At 48.2% G+C, this 18,460-nt stretch overlaps 7 protein-coding genes across 7 annotated transcripts; 5 read left to right on the top strand and 2 right to left on the bottom strand.

The window, feature by feature from the left end:
- Positions 1-463: 463 nt before the first annotated feature.
- N7478_001537 (uncharacterized protein) lies at positions 464-1,602 on the bottom strand (the record flags this gene model as incomplete). The annotated part of the gene is made up of 3 exons (XM_056917752.1): positions 464-1,247; positions 1,338-1,454; positions 1,508-1,602. 3 exons carry the CDS (start codon positions 1,600-1,602, stop codon positions 464-466), a joined length of 996 nt encoding a protein of 331 aa, XP_056783363.1.
- Positions 1,603-1,855: 253 nt separating this feature from the next.
- On the top strand, positions 1,856-2,983 carry N7478_001536 (putative RNA binding protein Rnp24; the record flags this gene model as incomplete). Its single annotated transcript, XM_056917751.1, has 1 exon — positions 1,856-2,983. The coding sequence occupies one exon, from the start codon at positions 1,856-1,858 to the stop codon at positions 2,981-2,983; it is 1,128 nt and encodes a 375-aa protein (XP_056783362.1).
- A 1,673-nt stretch (positions 2,984-4,656) lies between these two features.
- On the top strand, positions 4,657-6,702 carry N7478_001535 (uncharacterized protein; the record flags this gene model as incomplete). The annotated part of the gene is made up of 2 exons (XM_056917750.1): positions 4,657-5,264; positions 5,322-6,702. The coding sequence occupies 2 exons, from the start codon at positions 4,657-4,659 to the stop codon at positions 6,700-6,702; spliced, it is 1,989 nt and encodes a 662-aa protein (XP_056783361.1).
- Positions 6,703-8,074: 1,372 nt separating this feature from the next.
- On the top strand, positions 8,075-10,845 carry N7478_001534 (ZZ type zinc finger domain protein; the record flags this gene model as incomplete). The annotated part of the gene is made up of 4 exons (XM_056917749.1): positions 8,075-8,206; positions 8,393-9,257; positions 9,325-9,536; positions 9,601-10,845. 4 exons carry the CDS (start codon positions 8,075-8,077, stop codon positions 10,843-10,845), a joined length of 2,454 nt encoding a protein of 817 aa, XP_056783360.1.
- A 716-nt stretch (positions 10,846-11,561) lies between these two features.
- Positions 11,562-12,890, top strand: N7478_001533 (serum paraoxonase/arylesterase family protein; the record flags this gene model as incomplete). The annotated part of the gene is made up of 2 exons (XM_056917748.1): positions 11,562-11,879; positions 11,949-12,890. The coding sequence occupies 2 exons, from the start codon at positions 11,562-11,564 to the stop codon at positions 12,888-12,890; spliced, it is 1,260 nt and encodes a 419-aa protein (XP_056783359.1).
- Positions 12,891-13,150: 260 nt separating this feature from the next.
- Positions 13,151-14,254, top strand: N7478_001532 (uncharacterized protein; the record flags this gene model as incomplete). The annotated part of the gene is made up of 1 exon (XM_056917747.1): positions 13,151-14,254. One exon carries the CDS (start codon positions 13,151-13,153, stop codon positions 14,252-14,254), a length of 1,104 nt encoding a protein of 367 aa, XP_056783358.1.
- Positions 14,255-14,738: 484 nt separating this feature from the next.
- On the bottom strand, positions 14,739-17,630 carry lreA (uncharacterized protein; the record flags this gene model as incomplete). Its single annotated transcript, XM_056917746.1, has 4 exons — positions 14,739-16,192; positions 16,263-16,701; positions 16,760-16,851; positions 16,928-17,630. The coding sequence occupies 4 exons, from the start codon at positions 17,628-17,630 to the stop codon at positions 14,739-14,741; spliced, it is 2,688 nt and encodes an 895-aa protein (XP_056783357.1).
- Positions 17,631-18,460: the final 830 nt, after the last annotated feature.

Below are 18,460 nucleotides of genomic sequence, written 5' to 3'. Positions count from 1 at the left end.
TGATCCACTGGTGAACTGTTCGGCTGCACAGGTGCAGCATGTTTAATGCGTTAGAAGGGGAACACCTGATACTCAATTGGATTGGCTGAATACGAGCCAAGAGAAGGTTGTATTTCAAGCATGATTACTAGTTCCAATGTTATCTAAGTACTTGATGCGTCTAGAAATCGCATCTATTAATACGATGTATAGCAGTATCAATCCTCTGCATAATTCGAGGGTGGAATGAAAGAGCCTAGTAAGGAACTTAACGGAAGGGATCATATTTGAAGATAAAAAGGAACAAGATATGAAAAAAGACCAATTCTATTCGCAAAAGCTGTTTTAACGGAGAATTCTTTGAATACTATAGTCGAAAGGCAACGAGTTTTCCCCCGCATGTTCTTCAAAACAGTCACTTGAAATGCCATAATAATACATTCAAAAGAAATATGAAATGAAGGATCGGAGTGTATACAAGGCTTTAAGCCTTCTTAGAGCTCCGATTAGGAGTCGCGTCATCCCTCTTCTTCTTAGGCCGGCTACTTCCACCTTTGGGACGATATCCAGTATCCTCCTCACGCTTGCGTTTCCCCTTGGGAGTAGGCTCCGCCTCTCCAGTATCTTCATCCACAGTATCCTCTTCTTTGCGCTGCGCCGGCGCCCGCTTGGATGAACGGGCGTTGGAGGGTCGTGATGCTGATTTCTCCGACGCGACCTCGTGGTCCTGTAGTGCTTGGGGTTGATTGCGTCTAAGCCAATTGTAGACTGAGGCAGGATTCCGCATGGTAGCCTCTTTCTCTCGCTCGGCAAAAGTCGGCGCTTCTGGAACACGCGCGAGTTGTGTCCCGGCAGCCTCATCTCCCAACTTAGCGTCCAGAGCTAGGTAATACTCTGTCTCATGCTCTGGAGTAAAGTAACCAAGCTTTCGTTCTAAGGCCTCTTTTGCTTCATCTGTCGTAGTATTTGTGTCGCTGTGTGGCATTTTGCATAATTCGCTGTACTGCAGAGACGGGGCAAATGCTTTATTCCGCTTAATGCTCTCTTCCACTTGGCGATAGGCACTGGGTGAGAATTTCCCACTCGCCATTTCGCATTTAGCTTCTTTCAGGGCGGTTCGAGCTAGCGTCGCATCGTTGACTAGGGGTGTAATCTCTTCCTCTGGGGTAGGAAGGAAGGGAATGTCGCCAGGCATGTTCAAGTCGTATCGTACAGAGGGTGAGACATGAACGCTCTCGTTGAACTCCATGAGAACCTCGAGGAGTTGACTGCACCACAGTTAGATATCTTGGTCTATAGCTCGTTTCGTATAGAGGAGCCGGGCCCCCTGCCCTGGGGAGTTCGTGGAGATGACATACTCGTTCTGCTCCTGGATTCGCTTTGATAAGTCTTCGATTCGAAGCTCCTCGCGAATAAGAGTCTCATTATCTCGAATTCCATGCTCAAACTTGAACTTCAGCTTCGCATATTTCTTCCTAATTGACTTATTAGCCACGTTTCTTTGGCAGCTTTGTAGAGGGCGTTGTACTTGAAAGACCGCACCGACGGCTTCGCAGGGGCTGAATCTGGTGCATCAGGGAGTGTGTCCGAGACTGGCTCGTTCTCGTTCGTTTCTTGTGTCATGGTGGAAATATAAGATGATGGAGAGAAATGACTTGAGTAGGGATGAAGGAGCGAAGGGTTGAACCATGATCAGAAGTCGCCCGTCTTCGCGCGCCAAGCTCTCGGGCTGCGCGACCGGTGGGCCTGGCCGGCCGTAAAAAAATTATTGGCGCAAAAGTGAATCTGGAGAAATTCCATTCACTCGCCAACCAACAGTTCAAATCATTCACCCCAAAATTCAATCCGTTCGAGTCTTTTCTGCTCCATCGGCAAAATGAGCGAGTCACCCGATATTTCCCAAAAGAAGCGAAAGCTTCAAGACGGCCCCGAGCTTGAAATTGATGTTTCTGCACCCGAGCCGCAGTCCAAGAAGGCATTGCGCAAAGCAAAAAAGCAAAAGTCAGAGCCCTCGAAGCCCGATTCTGATGAGAAGGAGAAACATACAAACGATAAGCCTCAGTCCAAGGAAGCCCCTGCTCCAGCTAAGCGATCGGACTATGGAATTTGGATCGGCAATTTGGCCTTCTCAGTAACCCGTGACGATCTTCGCAACTTCTTCACCTCTAATAGCTCTATTACCGATGATACAATTACTCGAATCAACATGCCCAAGGGGCAAGAGAGATTTGGGAGAATTCAGAACAAGGGCTTCGCCTACGTCGACTTCTCCACCCAAAAGGCACTGGACGAGGCTATAGGATTGAGCGAGCAGCTTGTCACTGGCCGCAAAGTATTGATCAAGAATGCGAAAAGCTTCGAGGGTCGGCCCGAGAAGTCCCAGGATACAGAAAACGCAGCCAACGCCAAGCCCGGTCACCCTCCGTCTCGCCGCATTTTCGTTGGCAACTTAGGGTTCGATGTTACGAAGGAAATTGTCGAGGGACACTTTAGCCAATGCGGTACCTTGACCAATGTGCATCTCGCGACCTTCCAGGATTCAGGAAAATGTAAGGGATATGGATGGGTGGAGTTTGAGGACATTGCTTCTGCTGAAACAGCGGTGAGAGGTTTTATCATGTTCGAAGAAGAGGACGAGGAGTCATCAGATAGTTCGGATTCGGACTCAGATTCGGACTCTGAGAAGAAGAAGAAGAAGAAGTCCAAGAAGGCCAGCAAGAAGGCTCCCAGACGCAAGATTTGGGTGAACCAGCTTATGGGTCGCCGTATGAAATTGGAATTTGCGGAGGATGCTACCACTCGTTATAAGAAGCGATTTGGCAAGGATGGCGAGGGCAAGAAGAATGATCAAGATTCTAGCGAGGGCAATGGTTCCGAGGGCCGGCCTCGCTCCTTCAAGCCAAAGCGAATTGAAGTCGACGACTCTCGATACTCGAAAGAGACCGTACAACGTCTCAGTGGAGCCATTGTTGAAGCTTCAGGCTCAAAAACTACATTCGACTAAAGGGATTTTCAAATCCGATCATTGGTGTATTTGGTTACTATTCATGTATGTTGCTTTATTTATCTGTTTATTAGACTCGAAGTCGTGGTTCTCCTGCTGTTTGTCATTCGCGGGCCCAACGCATCAATGCAGCAAACCCACAGGCGTTTTAGGCAACATTTGGGCCTCCATCTAGCAACTATATCATATACGGTCTACAATGGCATTGATGTGGAAACGAAATTGAAAGACTTATTTTAGCTCTGATGAGTGCTCCTTTTCTCTAATGTGTAACCAATAGCCACAAGCTAGAGGTTTGCACTCGATTCTGTATTGGAGTCTATACCTCAAAGGCCATGTAGGCAGTACATACATTGCCAAGTGTTCATGTGCATGTGGGTATATGTACTTCCCCGTGGCATTAAAGTATTTAAATGGAAGAAGTGCTGGGAATTTATGTTCCTGTAATGTTGAATTACAAATAAATGAATCAATGGCTAAGTAAACACTATATGATAAGATTCAATAGTGATTATGACCCAGTGTTGATACATGATGTAGTAAATACTATGTAGTGGTATGCTAGTAACTATACTCTGAGGTGACCTCGGAGGTGAGTCGTAATTACCTATCCAGGCGGGTTGGGCGTTATCAATCAAGGGTGGTGGCATCCACCCAGTAGCCGACGCTCCCTGCATCCCTATTGCACCACCAACCCACCATTATGTATACGGATATGTTACCCGTATGATGGTCCAACCAAAGGGTACCCAAAGTCAGAGACAAGACCCGAGTGGTGAAAAGAATTAAACTCTGTATTTTCCCAGGATAAAGGAGAGAGAATATGAATCAGTAGATCAGTTCTTCACAGTATTTTGAAGTATACAATGTGTCTTGTTAGTCTAGACTCACTCTTAGTACGGATGTGTATGTAATCAAGCTTCACATTGGGCAGAACTGCCTCTCACCGCCCCACTAAGCCTGATTGGGGGTGACGTCTCGTCCGATGTCATGCCTGTTGCGGGTTGACAATATCTCTCTTGCTGTTCCTACCTTTCTGCTTCTTCATGCCCCCCTTGCTCTTTTCTTTTTTCTTTTTCTTTTGATCGCCTTCAAATTCACCGTTCCACTTTATCTCTTAATTTGGCTCCTTCTTCTTTTCTTATTCATATTCTTGAACATTCCAACCGTTGTTCCTTTTGGCTAAACCCGCCCAGCTTGTCTATCACCCTTCAATTCAGTTCAAATCCTCCATGCCCATTTCACCTCGCTTCATAACCGCGCGATAAAATCATCCCTGCCGATTCTCTCTGATTCGAAAGCTCTGCTCTGCTTTGTCCAAGGTTTCCCACGATTTCCTCCTTTATAAATCCGCCATACCGGCCTTGTCCAGGTTCACGAGCTTTACTTTGTCTACGGTCGTCCCCTACTCTGTCTATATTCCTCATCTGATCTTCTTCAAAATCGACGACCCGACACCATTCTTCTCAGCCATACTCGCTAGATCCAGATCGCTAGCTCTACGTTATCTGAAAACGTCCACGATTTCCTTCTTATTTTCAAGTTGTGCCTACCGAATTCACTGGAGATCAATCACTAGTTCTACATCATTCAAAGTCGTCCATATTGATTTCGCCCAAGACCGCTAACTCTCATTCGCGAAAAATCGGTCATCGACGATTAAACAAAAACCCATGGCTCCCCTTCGACGTCATATCGGAGCAAGCCGTAGGAAGAGAAGAGACGATGATGGAGAAGACGAGAGTTCTTTGGCGGGCGATCTTGAAGACGACTCTTTGAGCGAGGGCTCGGTCGACACTCACCAGGATGAGGACGCCGATGTAGAGGGCAGTGAGACCGAAGATGAGATGCCGACGGCCAAAACAACAAACGACAGGGAAACCGACGAACAAGAGGCTCGGAATAGCTCTACATCAACCGGCAAGCCTGAGCTTAAGTCAACAGTTTCAGACACGGAAGCTATGTTGAATGGCCTCAAAATCTCAGGTGATATGGAGGAAATACATTTTGACCAAGTGAATCAAGGTAAAGGGCTCCAGGCTGGCCGAACTCCATCGGCCCCTCCCACTGAGCCGAAACGGGAGGCTCTGGCTGCTCGCAAGCGGCGGGACCATGACAAGTATGCAAAGGAGAGAGACCAGAACCCAGCGTTTGTTCCAACTCGGGGAAGCTTTTTCTTGCACGATAAGCGCACGATAGAGATGGGGTCTAATAACCATCGCGCGTCCAACAAGGGCAAGACTCGACCGTATGGTCTCATTGTGGATGGCAATACTCGCAGGTATGGTTTGATTTCGCTAAGGAAGCTTCAAAAACATACTAACATTTTAACGTACAGAGATTCCAAGGGCGACGTCAGCGTAGGGCTATGGGCACACGATCTTCATGCTACTGTCGCTGGAGATGATCCGCCGGTATCGAAACAACCTGCACCTTCTGTTGCACCCCAACCTGCCGCCGCAGTTCCCACTGCCCCCCGATCCTCTCCGCCAAACAGGACCTTCTCTAGCACCACATTGGTCGGTAGTGTGCCTGTCGTAGTATTTTTGCCGGGAATGAGTCACCCCACATCTTTCGCTGCGGTGCCCAAGAAACAGCATACCCGACTACCTCAACATCGACCTCCCTTGCGGCGTGACAAACCAGTTAGAATATCTCTTCCAAATCAAAACCCCCGCTATATCTTCCCGTCCACAGACCGGTCTTTTATTTTCATTCCTCGTGCCCTGCGTCCAAACCAGGGTTGGCGTGGCCGGGGCCGAGGTGGGATGTATCCCCCTCGACGGCCAAGTTACTTCCCCGGTGCCTATCCACCCAGTCTCCCTCCAAGTCGTCGGACCTCACTTGGAATGTCATCTCAAGATGGCTATCCGTCACCTGCAGGGTCAGTCTACGCTCGACCTATTATGCTTCCACCTGATGCTAGTAAGCCAGTGGTTCGCCTGCCACCTCCGCCCCGTCCAATGGGCTTCCCGCCGGCACCTGGAATGCATATGGGCCATCCAGGACCAATGCAACCTATGCCTCCGCCTATGTCTCTCCACCAACATCCTCCCTATCGTGAAAGTCGCCCCGCTCCCATTCCCATGTATCAACCTCGCCCGAAGAAGACGGTTTCTGTGGCAGATATTGAAAGCCCGGAGAGCTTCCCTTTCAACCCTCCCCAACCGCAGCAAGAACAGCCGTTTCATCATCAAGTTCCTGTTCCCGTTTCGGTCAGCGGTCCTGGCCAAGATGGCGGTGCCCATGGCCCGCCCAGCCAACCATCTGCTACGCCTCTCTCTCAAATCCCCGAGCGTGCTATCCATGCACCTTCATTTCAACCTACCTATGGCACAACTGGTTACTATCAGCCTTATCCTCCTGGGGCGATGTACTACGCGGGTCATGATTATTCGACATATAGTGGACCGATGGGACCTGGGGCCTCGGTACCAAATTTCGCTCCTGGGCAGCAACCCTTGCCTTACCAACAAATGCCCGGGTCCTCTTTGGGTGAACAACACTCGCAATCCGAAATGGTTGCTCATGAGTCTGGTGGGACCGTTTACTTCTATAATTCCAACCACATGTACTCCAATCCTAACTACGGGCAGTCTGGAGCTGGCCCCGGGGGTGTGGTGGGAATTGGGGGAATGATCACACCTCCGGGAACAAGTTATTATTACCCTCAACCTCAACCTCCAGGTCCTGGGAATGTCTATTATGGCGCCCAGTGAATAGGGAGGGTACTTAAAATCCTGTAGGAATACTGCCGACTCGGGCTTATGGACCTCGTCTGGAGAGTACACCCAGATGGATTTCCCTTCAAGTTCTTTCCCCTGAATTTCAAATCGACTCTCCATCAAACAAGACAATTTGAGATCGATCTTGCCGGTCTTCGTATGTTTTGATATCAGGATATTCTGAAAATCGGTTGATGCGATTCTCCAAATGCGACCTGTTTGGCTTTTGAGTCGATCCTGGATCGTTAAGATCGACTTGACCCTTCTTTCTCCACTACGGACAGGCTACTGAGCTAGTCTTTCTTTTTTTTTATTCTCTTTCTTTTTATATTCCTTTCTTCTTATTTTTCTTACTTCCTTGCATTGTGCACGAGTCGCTTCATGGTTATTCTCACGCAATGCTTCTTCTTGGCATTATCAATGATCCTCCCCAGCTGTGCCACAACCTCCTCACAACCTCTTTGAAATTCTTTGGGTTCGTCAAGTCCGACTACCACCTTTCCCACAACCTATACTCTACTTCATCCTCCTCCACAACCCACATTTATCAACCTTTGCATTACCTCTTCCTTTTGCATTGCCCGTTCTTTTTTTCTTCCTTCTTTTTTATTTACTCTTCTTCATCCTTTGGTTTCCTCTTGTTAGACTCGGTCGTGCTGCATTTGAGCGTTTTACTTCATGAATCCCACATGCTTTCCCCCGCATTTGTTTCTTGGTCATTCTAGCATGATCTTGGCCCTTTAGCATGATAATTTTGCCTTATTTTCAGTGCCGCTTAACGGATTACGAAATACCAAAAAGTTCCACATCTGGACGGATCTCTATGTACTTGAATCCATCCCGATTATCTGTGTAGGACAGGTAAAATGATATAAATGTGTGGAAATCTAATTAGCCCGATACATAGCCCAGACCTGGCTGCCCCGCATCGTATGCGTAATTCGTACAGCCGTAAAGAGTCCATGCACCCTGCATTTGCCTTGTACTCCGACACTCCGACTTGTACTGTGTACTTTACTACTTGAATGTTCCAAGGTTTCGAAATGTTATGTCATTCGGCATTATCTAAGCATCCTTACACCGCCTACCGACTGACCCAGTGACCCGCTCAATTCCCCCCCGTACAACGTTGATTGCTCTTCTGGCTTCTTATTTCCCTTCCCCTCTCCATCTTTCCTGTATTCTCTTCATCCATTTCCTTCATCTATCTTCCTTCAAATTCTCCTGTACTTCCATAATTTACTCACCTTCCCGTTCTGGGTTGTTCTTCAACCCCGATTTTCTTAGTCCCCAACCCACTTCTCTAGCTCTCTTAGTTCCTCTCCCCATACTTCCATCACCCGTTTGTTTCTCGTCTGCCTACATCATGGCTACTCAAGCTCTTCCATCACATCCGGGCCCAGAACATTTGGTTACCGTGAAAGTCCTTTTTAATGACAGTAATCGTCGCTTTAAGCTGCCTTTGAAAGATCTTCGGGCCCAGGTGCTTCCCCAGAAGGTAAGGGAGAGTCTCCACTCAAGCTCCGACCGGACATCCAACCCGCCCCCATCTCTTATCTTGATCAACCATCTATTCCATCTTCGTGCCAGCCGACTGGAGTGATTCTCTTAGTTTGGTTGACTACAGAACATCACAGACACCCTTTTGTAGTTACTTGTTGACTAACTGATGCTTTTGGTTTAGCTTCGCACTTTGCTTGGCGTTCCGGCGGATGTTAACGTCATCCTTGAACGCTATTCCGACAGCGCCGGCTCCTACATTCGCCTGGACAGTGATAACGCATCAGTCTACAAACAACTGCACCGGGCAGCGAAGGCAAAATCAAAGCTTCGAATTAAAGCTAGCGCCGTTGATTCGTCGGTGCCTGCACCTTCAGATATCACTCTTCCAGCTGAGCAACTGAGTCAGAGTCTTCCAAGATACAGCTACCTGGAAACCGTCCTTAGTCCTCCCATCGCTGTGGCTGCTGGTGAAACTCATTCTACCCCCACTGATCAAAATCCTGCGAACTCTGGTGGCTCTCTCACTTCCAACTTTTTACTCTCCCAAAGCAAAGTCTCCGAGGTGACTCCCGAGTCTCGTCACCGCGATTTCCAAATGGAGTCCGACACCTTCAACTTCCCCGTCATTTCCCACAGATCGCCCAGTGGCTCACCCAGTGGAGTGTTTTGCATCGATTGCAACCACTGCAGTCGCTCAGTTCCAAATGAGCACTACCACTGCAGCATTTGCGAGCACGGCGACTATGATCTATGCCTGCAGTGTGTGAAAGATGGCGTTTCATGTCTTGGAGAGGGCCATTGGCTCATCAAGCGCACCGTAGAGAACGGCATCGTCATTAACAGCAGCACTGAAAAAATCCCCCCTCGTCCCGCAAAGATCGAGGAGACCAAGCCACTCAAAGCCCAGTGGGGACAAGAATTTAGGGCCAGGCTAGCGCAGGCACCAATTGCCAACCCTTTGTCTGCCCCTGTCCCCACCAACGTGTCTCACACGGATGTGGCTATCCAAGGCGAGGATAAACCCATGTGCAATGGATGCTGTCGTGGTATGTGACCATTCCCTATTTACCTCTTCTGTGAGCATGAACGAGAATTAACAATCTTGAATAATAGAATCTGATGAGAGCAACTTGGTGCGTTGCAATGAATGTGAAGATTATGACCTGTGTCTTCGCTGCCTCTTGCGAAACAAGCATGGCCACCACCCTGCCCATACATTCTTCCTTGGATCGGATCGTAACTACTGCTTGAAGAACTTGATTCTATCTCGATGTCTCCCCGGACGTCAATACAAGCATGCGGCCCTCTGTGATGGATGCGACAAGGTAATTCAATCTCAATTCTATTCACTTGTATCCTGTGAAAATAACATTGCTAACTTCATTTTAGACCATTATCGGCACTCGCCACAAGTGCCTCTCTTGCCCTGATTGGGACTACTGCCCAGATTGCATAAACAATGCTGCTCAGAGCCATCCTGGCCATCGCTTCGCACCCATCTACGAAGCCATTGGAGATCAGCCTACCGGTGACATCGAAGTTCACTTTGGTATCTTCTGTGATGGGCCACTATGTAAGAACAAGGCTAATCAAACCTACATCACTGGGGTCCGCTACAAGTGCGCTGTCTGTGATGATGTGGACTTCTGCGCCAACTGTGAAGCTCTTCCAACCCACAGTCACAACCGAACTCACCCCTTGGTCAAGTTCAGGACTCCTGTTCGTGCTGTGTCTGTTCGCACTTTCACAGATGATGTTTCCAATGGTGATACCGCTCTCGGTGATCAGACACTCACCGATGCTCCCATGGAACCTACAGCTTTCGCTCCTCGGGGCATTGAGATTCCCGAGGAGAAGCAGCCCATGGTGAAACAGGTACCTGTTGAAGTTGAAGCCCCTAAGAACGAGTCGCTTAACACTACCGATGAGGACGAATTCCAGGCCTTGTTCGTGCGTGATGCCATTGCTGATGGCACTAAGATGTCTCCCAACACAACTTTTTGTCAGACATGGACTCTTTCCAACCCAGGGCCTCGGTCTTGGCCCGCGGGCTGTGATGTTCGTTTCATTGGCGGTGACGCCATGTTCAATGTTGACTCGGATCATCCCTCAAGCGTTCAAACCATTCACTCAGCTATGGAAAGCAACAAATTGACAGCTCCTGTCCATCCCGGTAGCACTGCTGACTTCTCAGTGAACCTGCGTACTCCGGCCCGTGAAGGTACTGCCATCTCATACTGGCGCCTAAAGCTACCCAATGGTACCCCTATCGGCCACCGCCTCTGGTGTGATGTCCAAGTCCAGACAGTTCCGTTCACTGAGCCCGCTGAGGTGGAAGATTCCGCTAAGCCTGAGGTCCCTGCCACTGAATCCACGGAGGCGGCCACCGGCAGTCGTATGATCTTCCCCAAGCTGGAGAAGGAGTCTCCCGAGACCAGTACTCATGAAGCTATGGCCAACTTCCATCAAGCTTTCACCATTTCCACTGCTTCCGAGGGAGATGTCCTGGAGGATGTTGAGAGCCTGACTCTGGATGAAACCGATTCTGACTCCGGTTTCCTCACAGACGAGGAGTATGATGTCCTCGATGCAAGCGACCAGGAGTTCCTGGAGGCGAAACAGTCTATGCACTAGAATCGGGGCTCGCTCAGCTTTTACTTATGACATGAAATGGGAACCGAATGGGAATTTGCACCTTACTATCTATGGAGGATTTGGAATTTACGTTGCTTTTTTTTCCATTTTTTCTTTTCTTTTTTAACACAGCCTTACGCGCCCACCCATGCAAGACTGGCCACTTCTGCGATGGCCAGATCTGACACTGACTTTTACTTTGAATCTCCAATCCTGCAAATTTCTATTTTCTTTCTTTCTTTCTTTCTTTCTTTCTTCTTTACAGAGGCTTTCTATTTGGCAAAATGCCTCGTCAAAAACGACATCAAACTCAGAAAAATAGCTCCTGATTCTTTCTAGCATATTGCTTTAAGATAGTCGAATGCAGTTTGCTTGATCTCTGTATGATCATTGTACAAGTCTATGTTTAATATAAATTTCCTTTTCCAAGCTCTCATTATCTACTCTGCTGTATCTGTACAATATCTCCATTAACTTCCGGGTCCACTTTCAACTCCACTTCTTCCCCTCTTCCCGTGCAACATGGCCGTGCCCTATGACGCTTTGTGCGGAGACTAAACCGAGGTCAATTTCCATTGATGAAGTTGTTGCAGAAATTACGGAATGATAAACTCTACTCCACACCTCGATATTCCCCGCCATTCACTGTATTTCTTTTCCCCTCTTCACATACACGTCCTCGATCTCTAGCCCTCCAGTATATCCCCCGTCCTGCCATGGGATTCCTGCGCTCGTCATTCGGGCTAGGCCTTATCGTAGGCCTGGTAGCATTTTGGGTTCCTACACTCTGGCACCAAATTCGAATTGGCGGTGTATTTTTGACCCCGAAGCAAACGATCTTCGGCGAAGGCCAGGGCCCTATTCGCATTGAAGACACCATCCATTGCGAGGATGTGCACCACTACCGTCCGGCAAACTTGATTTTCACTGCGTGTGAAGACACCATCGATACTCGGTTTAAATGGTTCCCTGGTCTGGGTCATTTAATTCCCCATTCGCCAGCTCGTGGATCATTTCATGTCATTGACCCCAAGGTACGTTGGATTCAAGCTCATAACCCCCCAACAATGACCCGATTCTAACAAACTTTGCCATTTGGGAAGACTTTCAAGTCCAGAAGGCTGGCCTTTGAGAACTTCAAGGGCTCATTCGTAACCCATGGAATCGACGTTATCGAGGATCCTTCGCAAGAGGATGCGGTCTATATCTTTGCAGTCAACCACTTACCCAACCCTGAATATTTCGAGGTGGCCGAGCCCGCCAAAAACACACTCCAGGGCCGATCTCAAATTGAAGTCTTCCATCATGTCTTGGAATCGGACACTGTGCAACATGTTCGGTCGGTTCGCCACCCAATTATCAAAACCCCGAATGATATCGTTGCTACCACTCCTAGTTCATTCTTCGTGACGAATGATCATTTACATCCTAGTGGCTGGCTCCGATTCCTTGAGGATCTCTGGCCCCGCGCTAAATGGTCGTCAATCATCCATGTTCAAGTGACAGACTTGAAATCGAAGGACGCTACCAAGGGCTTCAATGCCTCAGTCGCTCATCAGGGTCTCTGGAATAATAATGGCCTTGGTCATGGTCGTACCAGTACAGAAGTTGTCATCTCCAGTGCTCAAGGTGGAGAGCTCTATCTTGCTGAGCGGCACGTGGCCAACAATACTCTCTCCGTGCATACTACTATCCCCTTCAATACTGTTACTGATAACCCGAGCTATTATTTGGATCCTTATCGGACTGAATCTGATGATGCAAGTGGATTTGTGGTGGCTGGTATCTCACAGCATATTAAATTGCTCTGGACCGGTTCGGATCCTAAAGGCATTGACCCGGTGCAGGTCTGGTATACTCGACCAAAGGCAGGCTCAGATGAGTGGGAAAAGAAATTGCTTTTTGAAGATGATGGGACCATTCTTCGTACAGGAAGTGCGGCTGTTCTGGTCCCTGTGGAGCCAGTGGATGGCAAGAAATTGGCTTGGTTATTTGTTACTGGCTTCTTGTCGGAAGCTATTGTGGCCGTGCAGGTTGAGCTGTAGTTTAGTTTCATGGAGTGTTTGTATATATGTTGATTAAGGAATGAATATTCTTATTCTATCATTTGTTTCCACTCGTCTTATTTCAAGCTTAAATAAATTATAAGATTGGGGTATAAAGTCCAGATGGAACCTCGGCTTATATTTATGCCTAAGATTTCAGGTGTCCGTAATATTCATCCCATGCGTTTTATCTCCGCGCCGCAACATAAGCCACTTTCATAACCTCGACCTTCTCTCTCCTCCATCTCCCACAATTAGACATGCTGTCTCTTTCCCGAGGACAACATGTCCTCCGATTTTCCCTCAAATCTCAAAAACACCACCTAATCCTCAATCCATCAATCCAACTCTTCTCAACCTCCGCAGCCCTCAAATCAAACCGACCCCCTTCTCAATCACCAACAAACACCAAGAAAGACCATGGCCAATCCAAAACCACAACACCCACAGTTACAGGCACAGCTACAAAGGTTGACACACCAGGGCCTCACGAAATAAACGCCCCAACAAGTACTTTTCCCGCAGACCTAGCGCGCCCGCCACCACTTCCTCCATCGACACCAACCCTTTCAAAACTCACACATTACCTCGCTATCGGCAAGGCATTTCTCGCTTTTTATAAAACGGGTCTTAAAAACTCATTCTACAATTATCGCGCTGCTTTACCGCTTCGAAAAGAACTCGGGCTCCCATCTTATATCCCCAGTTCACCATCTACAATCGCCGATAAGCATATCGGCCGAGGCCAATTCCAACTTGTCCGTCGCTCTGCTCGAGATGTTCGTCGTTTGATACCCTTTTTCATGGTCCTGATCGTCTGTGGCGAATTCACACCATTGCTCATCCCTATCTTTGGCTCCACAATCACACCCGCTACATGTCGGATTCCGAGCCAGGTTCACGATGAGCGAAACGCTGCTTCGAAGAGGAAAACACTAGCCTTGCAGGCACTCGGTACATCAGTACAAGGAAATGAACTAGAGACTTTGCTTCGTATTTCGCATCCTGATTGGGTGCGTGCTGCTGATTCTAAGGGCGTGTTGTCTGCCTGTGCGGTTTTGGGACTTGTGAAGAGACATGATCGCTTTGCGGGGGCGCTTTTGACTGGTCCTGTTTATCGGCCGCGTTTGAATAGGTATTTGGAGTATTTGGCTGTTGATGATGCTTTGATTCGGAATGGTGGGGGTGTGAAGGAGTTGAGTCCTAATGAGGTTATGTTTGCGTTGGATGAGCGTGGTGCGAGTGATGTTGCTGTTGGGTACCCTTCGGAGAGCAAGGCTGATGTTGCGAGGAGGGAATGGTTGATGAGATGGTTGGAGCTTAGGGGGAAGCAGGAGAAGTCTTTAAAGACGAAGACGGTTTAGATTATGTAGTATTATCATTCATTAGATCATTAGATGCTTGGAAGCATCTGGATCTCTGGCATAGATTGGATGTTTCGGGCTTGGTATTGTACATTACATTATTGCACTGGAGTTGATATATCCCTATTTGTACTATATCACTGAACATACACTCTTCTTATCTCTGATCTTAATCAATGTGTTAAAATCAAATGCCACGGCCGAGCCTTGTAGACAGTGTTGGTACTGCTCTGGGATATGCTTGATATAAACGACATAAGCTCGAATAAACAAGACAAATGCAATCTGAGAACCGAGAAGAAAAAAACTATAATTATGTGCAGAAGCAAGAGCATGAATATGAACGAACAGAGAAGGCGAGGACTGGCCTTAAACGAAGGAGGGGGTATAGATCCAATGTAAAAACCCGCTAATAAATGTCAAACCTATTGAATGCCACATGATCCACCAAATCCCAACCCGCTTGGTTGCTCGTTCTGGCTATTTATTGTGCCACGGTGGTTGGTACCGCTTGAGGAGCTGATGATGTAGCTCCAGCCTGTGCCTGAAGACGCATCTGTTTTGCCCACCGTAAACCACAGCTATTACATAGGTCTCGATTCCCGCTCGGACCACGTCGCCATTCTGGTGTATTTTTGGTGCTGCACATCCCGCATGACTTCTCAACGGAGAATGCACTCTGCTTGCGCTTGCGTTTCTTGCGTCGATTGAGTAGGCGCTGGAGCTCATCGGACAAAGTCCGATTTTGTTTTTCTAGTTCACGCAACTCTATTTGCCAGCTGGACCCACGGGTGGGATTCAATTCGGTGAAGAAAGTGGCAGGGATGTCGGATGGTGATCCACGGTTTCCTGAAGGTAAACCGTTTAGACCGATTAAGTTGGATAAATCGGGCATGTGTTGCCCAAGAGCCCCGTATTGGCGAGGGGGTAGAGAATCGGAAGTGGTAAGGGTGGTTTGCTTGCTTGAACCGGGAACATTAGCTATCGCATCATCGTCGGCAGCAGCCTGAGCAGTAGATGATGGTGGAAATGCTCGTGCAAATCGAATCTGCGCGACAAGGAACGAAGGCCGAAATCCTGACACAGAATCGCCCGCGTACAAAGTCGTGTGAGCAGAAAGCGAGTGGCCCTTTTTGTGTCGCATCTGGTGCCGGAAGGATGGTGGCTCCTGTGACTCGTTCTTTTTGCCCGGCTCGTGGGTGGCACCAGAGGAAGCTTTCTCAAGTGCAACCGAAACAGAATCAGATCCCTCTTCGGGCTCCATGAGCTCTTGTAACCCTTTTCCAATCAGGTCATCAACGGTCCGTCCGAGTACAGGTTTGACCTTGGAGGTGACAAACAATATGACGCCTGATAAAGAGACCTTGGCCCAGACATCATTTTCTGCCAGCGCCGCCGAAGAACCCAGGCCGGCAATTTGATTTAGGGAATAGACAGGTCGAGGGCGGCCGGTCATTACAAGATGTTTACGGCCTTGGTTTGGATCAATGTGCCAAGCACCGTGACTTTCAAACCAAATGTACCCTTTGTATTTCTGGCGAATTCGGTACACAACACTGATTGGAGCCGATGTTGTGCTTGCGCGCATATCACGAATCACAGATCCGATATCACTTGGGTGGCAGATGGTCGATAGTGTCTTGCCCACTAGCTCAATTGCATCGTACTCTAATACCTTCTTACATGAAGGGGATAGATATAAGAACTCGCCGTTGAAGGACAACACATGGATCACATCATCAGTGTTTTCAACTAGGATGCGATCCAGATAGTTGCGAGATAAATTGGACCCTGAGACACCAACGGCATTGAGAATGCTGCTCACTTCTTCATGGCCAAATCTGGTCACCAGATCAGGTCGCATGCGATAGATATCTGGCGGCGGCACCATATACTGGGGTAGCTGATCCCGTTGGTAGTTGATGCTGTATGTACCATCTAAAGAAAAAACAAAGGCGGAATTAGTGAAACGCTACAACAAATGGAGGACGAAAGTATTATAACATACCAGCGTTCCTTCGGGTGATGGCGTCTGGCTTCTCAACCAGATCGACCTGAAATCCAACATAGAACCGATACTCATCCGAATCCCACTGGATGGGGATCATGGTAATCAGATTCATGAAGGGCTGTCCACCCTTACGGTAGTTGATAATACTAGCCTGGATCTCATTGCGTTCCTGAATTGTCGAACGCAGACGAAAGACAGTTTGACCATCGACGAAAGTCCGCTTCATCCCCGCCTTCAGATCACCATTTGGATCTTGGAGGAAACGGCAGTTTCGGTCAACAATTTCATCTCTAGTGTAGCCAGTGAGGCGTTCAAAGGCATCTGACACATAGACAATGGGATGATCCTCCCGCAAGACGTCGCAGAGTACAAATGCACAGGATAAATCAACAGCACCGATGTTGATCTTGGGATTTGGGCGGACAGCGACTCGACTCTATTGATCATTAGTATCTCTGAACAGTAGTCACCGGAGAGTAGAGTGGCTTACTCACCAAAACTCCAAGAACGTCAAATCCACTAGTAGAGTAGATACCGGTGTGCTCTGACTTGGCAGCATCGAGAGTAGTCAGTCCAGGGGAGTTACCTGTTGGTTTCAAATATTCATGTCAATCCAGGCCAAGGGGACAAAAAGCATGTGCCGGGATGTTGTCATCACTTACGTTTGGCCATGGCTGGTCTCTTTGGTTGGATTGCGACCGGCTGGGGTCGATATGTAGACGGCGCATAGGGTGGCTGGCGTGGGCGGGCGCGCTCTTGAATCACTCGAGGTCCACGAATCTGAGGTTGGTCGCTTGTTCGAGAGAAGTCCGAGTCCTCGAAGCTTGCCGTAGTAGAGTTGGAGCTAGTATTGAAAGGCCCCTGGCGTGGGGGAGGGACATGGCGAGACTGTGGTTGCTGCTGCTGCTGCTGCTGCGGTTGTGGCTGCGGTTGTGGTTGTGGTTGTGGTTGCATGTATTGGGCCTGGGGTGGCAAGGATTGGTAGGGCGAAAATGATGGATGCAGTTGGGATTGATCCATCGGCGTGAGTCCCATGGAGGTCGTAGGGTAGGATGCCGGGGCGTAAGGGAAGTCATTGGCCGGCTCCAGGCTCATGGGCAGGTTGGTCGTCGGATCATAAGGAGCGGCGAGCATGACATTGTCAAGGCGATTCTCCAACTCCCCGTTCTGTGCTGGATGACGATCGAAGTTGTGCATCGACAGTCCAGTACCCTGAGACGACATGAGGGGATCGAAGCCATAATTCCCCACATTGGGGAAGCTCATCAAGGGGTCTTGCGACAGGGATGGTGGCAACGAGACCCCGCCATGTTGAACATCATCATCGCGCGACGGGTTAGAGAAGTCTAGCGAGAAATCATTCATATCGGCCATGGCCCATTCACCCCGGAAAGCAGGATGAGATAGAAAAGAGAACAAGGAAAATATGAGGCCTCGGCCTTGCGTGGGGTCTAACAACGCAAACGCCCGGACAGAGTTCCAAACTGCCGGGAAAGAGGGACCAGCGGGATGGAATCCAGTCACGTTAGACAGCGGGGACTCCACTCCAGACGTTTATTCAATAATCCAGATTTTCAATATATGGGGAGGGAATTTAGAGTATCCAGAGTATCAAGGGTATCAAGGGTATCAAAGGTGGAGTTAACAGATTGATAGTAAGAAGATAGATAACTGGGGGGAACAAGAAAATCAGGAGAATCGAAATGAACAAGAAGCAGAATGGCGAACAGCGAACAACGATGGATTTGATTGTTTTTTTTTTCTTTCCTCAAAAGTACCAGAGCCCGTCATTGTGGAGCTATTGGAACGAATCACAGTCTTTATATGGCGAAAGGCAGTAATATTAGCATTTCGGAAGTTTACTATGTATATATTATGGGGTAACTGTCATACTGTGAGATAAAGATGAATATGACCTGTAGATAACCTGTAGATGATCCTGAAACTTCTCTTTCTCTCTTCTTTCTGTCTATTTTTGCGTCTTATATCGCTAAGAATCGACTCTTTTTTATCTATCCAATATTACAATATTACAGGTATTACTATTTCCATCCTGCATCCTTCTGGAATTCATTTCCTGCTGTCTGAGACTGATTCGCGTATGGTAATTATGGTAATCTGCATACCGAGTTGATCTATCACATTGAATCCTCTTACAGGAACTTACAGAAACTCACAGAAGTTAATTGTCTCAG

This window comes from Penicillium angulare (genome assembly GCF_028827245.1).
Source record: "Penicillium angulare strain IBT 27051 chromosome Unknown utg000002l_segment0_segment0, whole genome shotgun sequence".
In the NCBI taxonomy this organism is placed as follows: Eukaryota; Fungi; Ascomycota; class Eurotiomycetes; order Eurotiales; family Aspergillaceae; genus Penicillium; species Penicillium angulare.
This window is presented reverse-complemented; position numbering and strand designations above follow the sequence as displayed.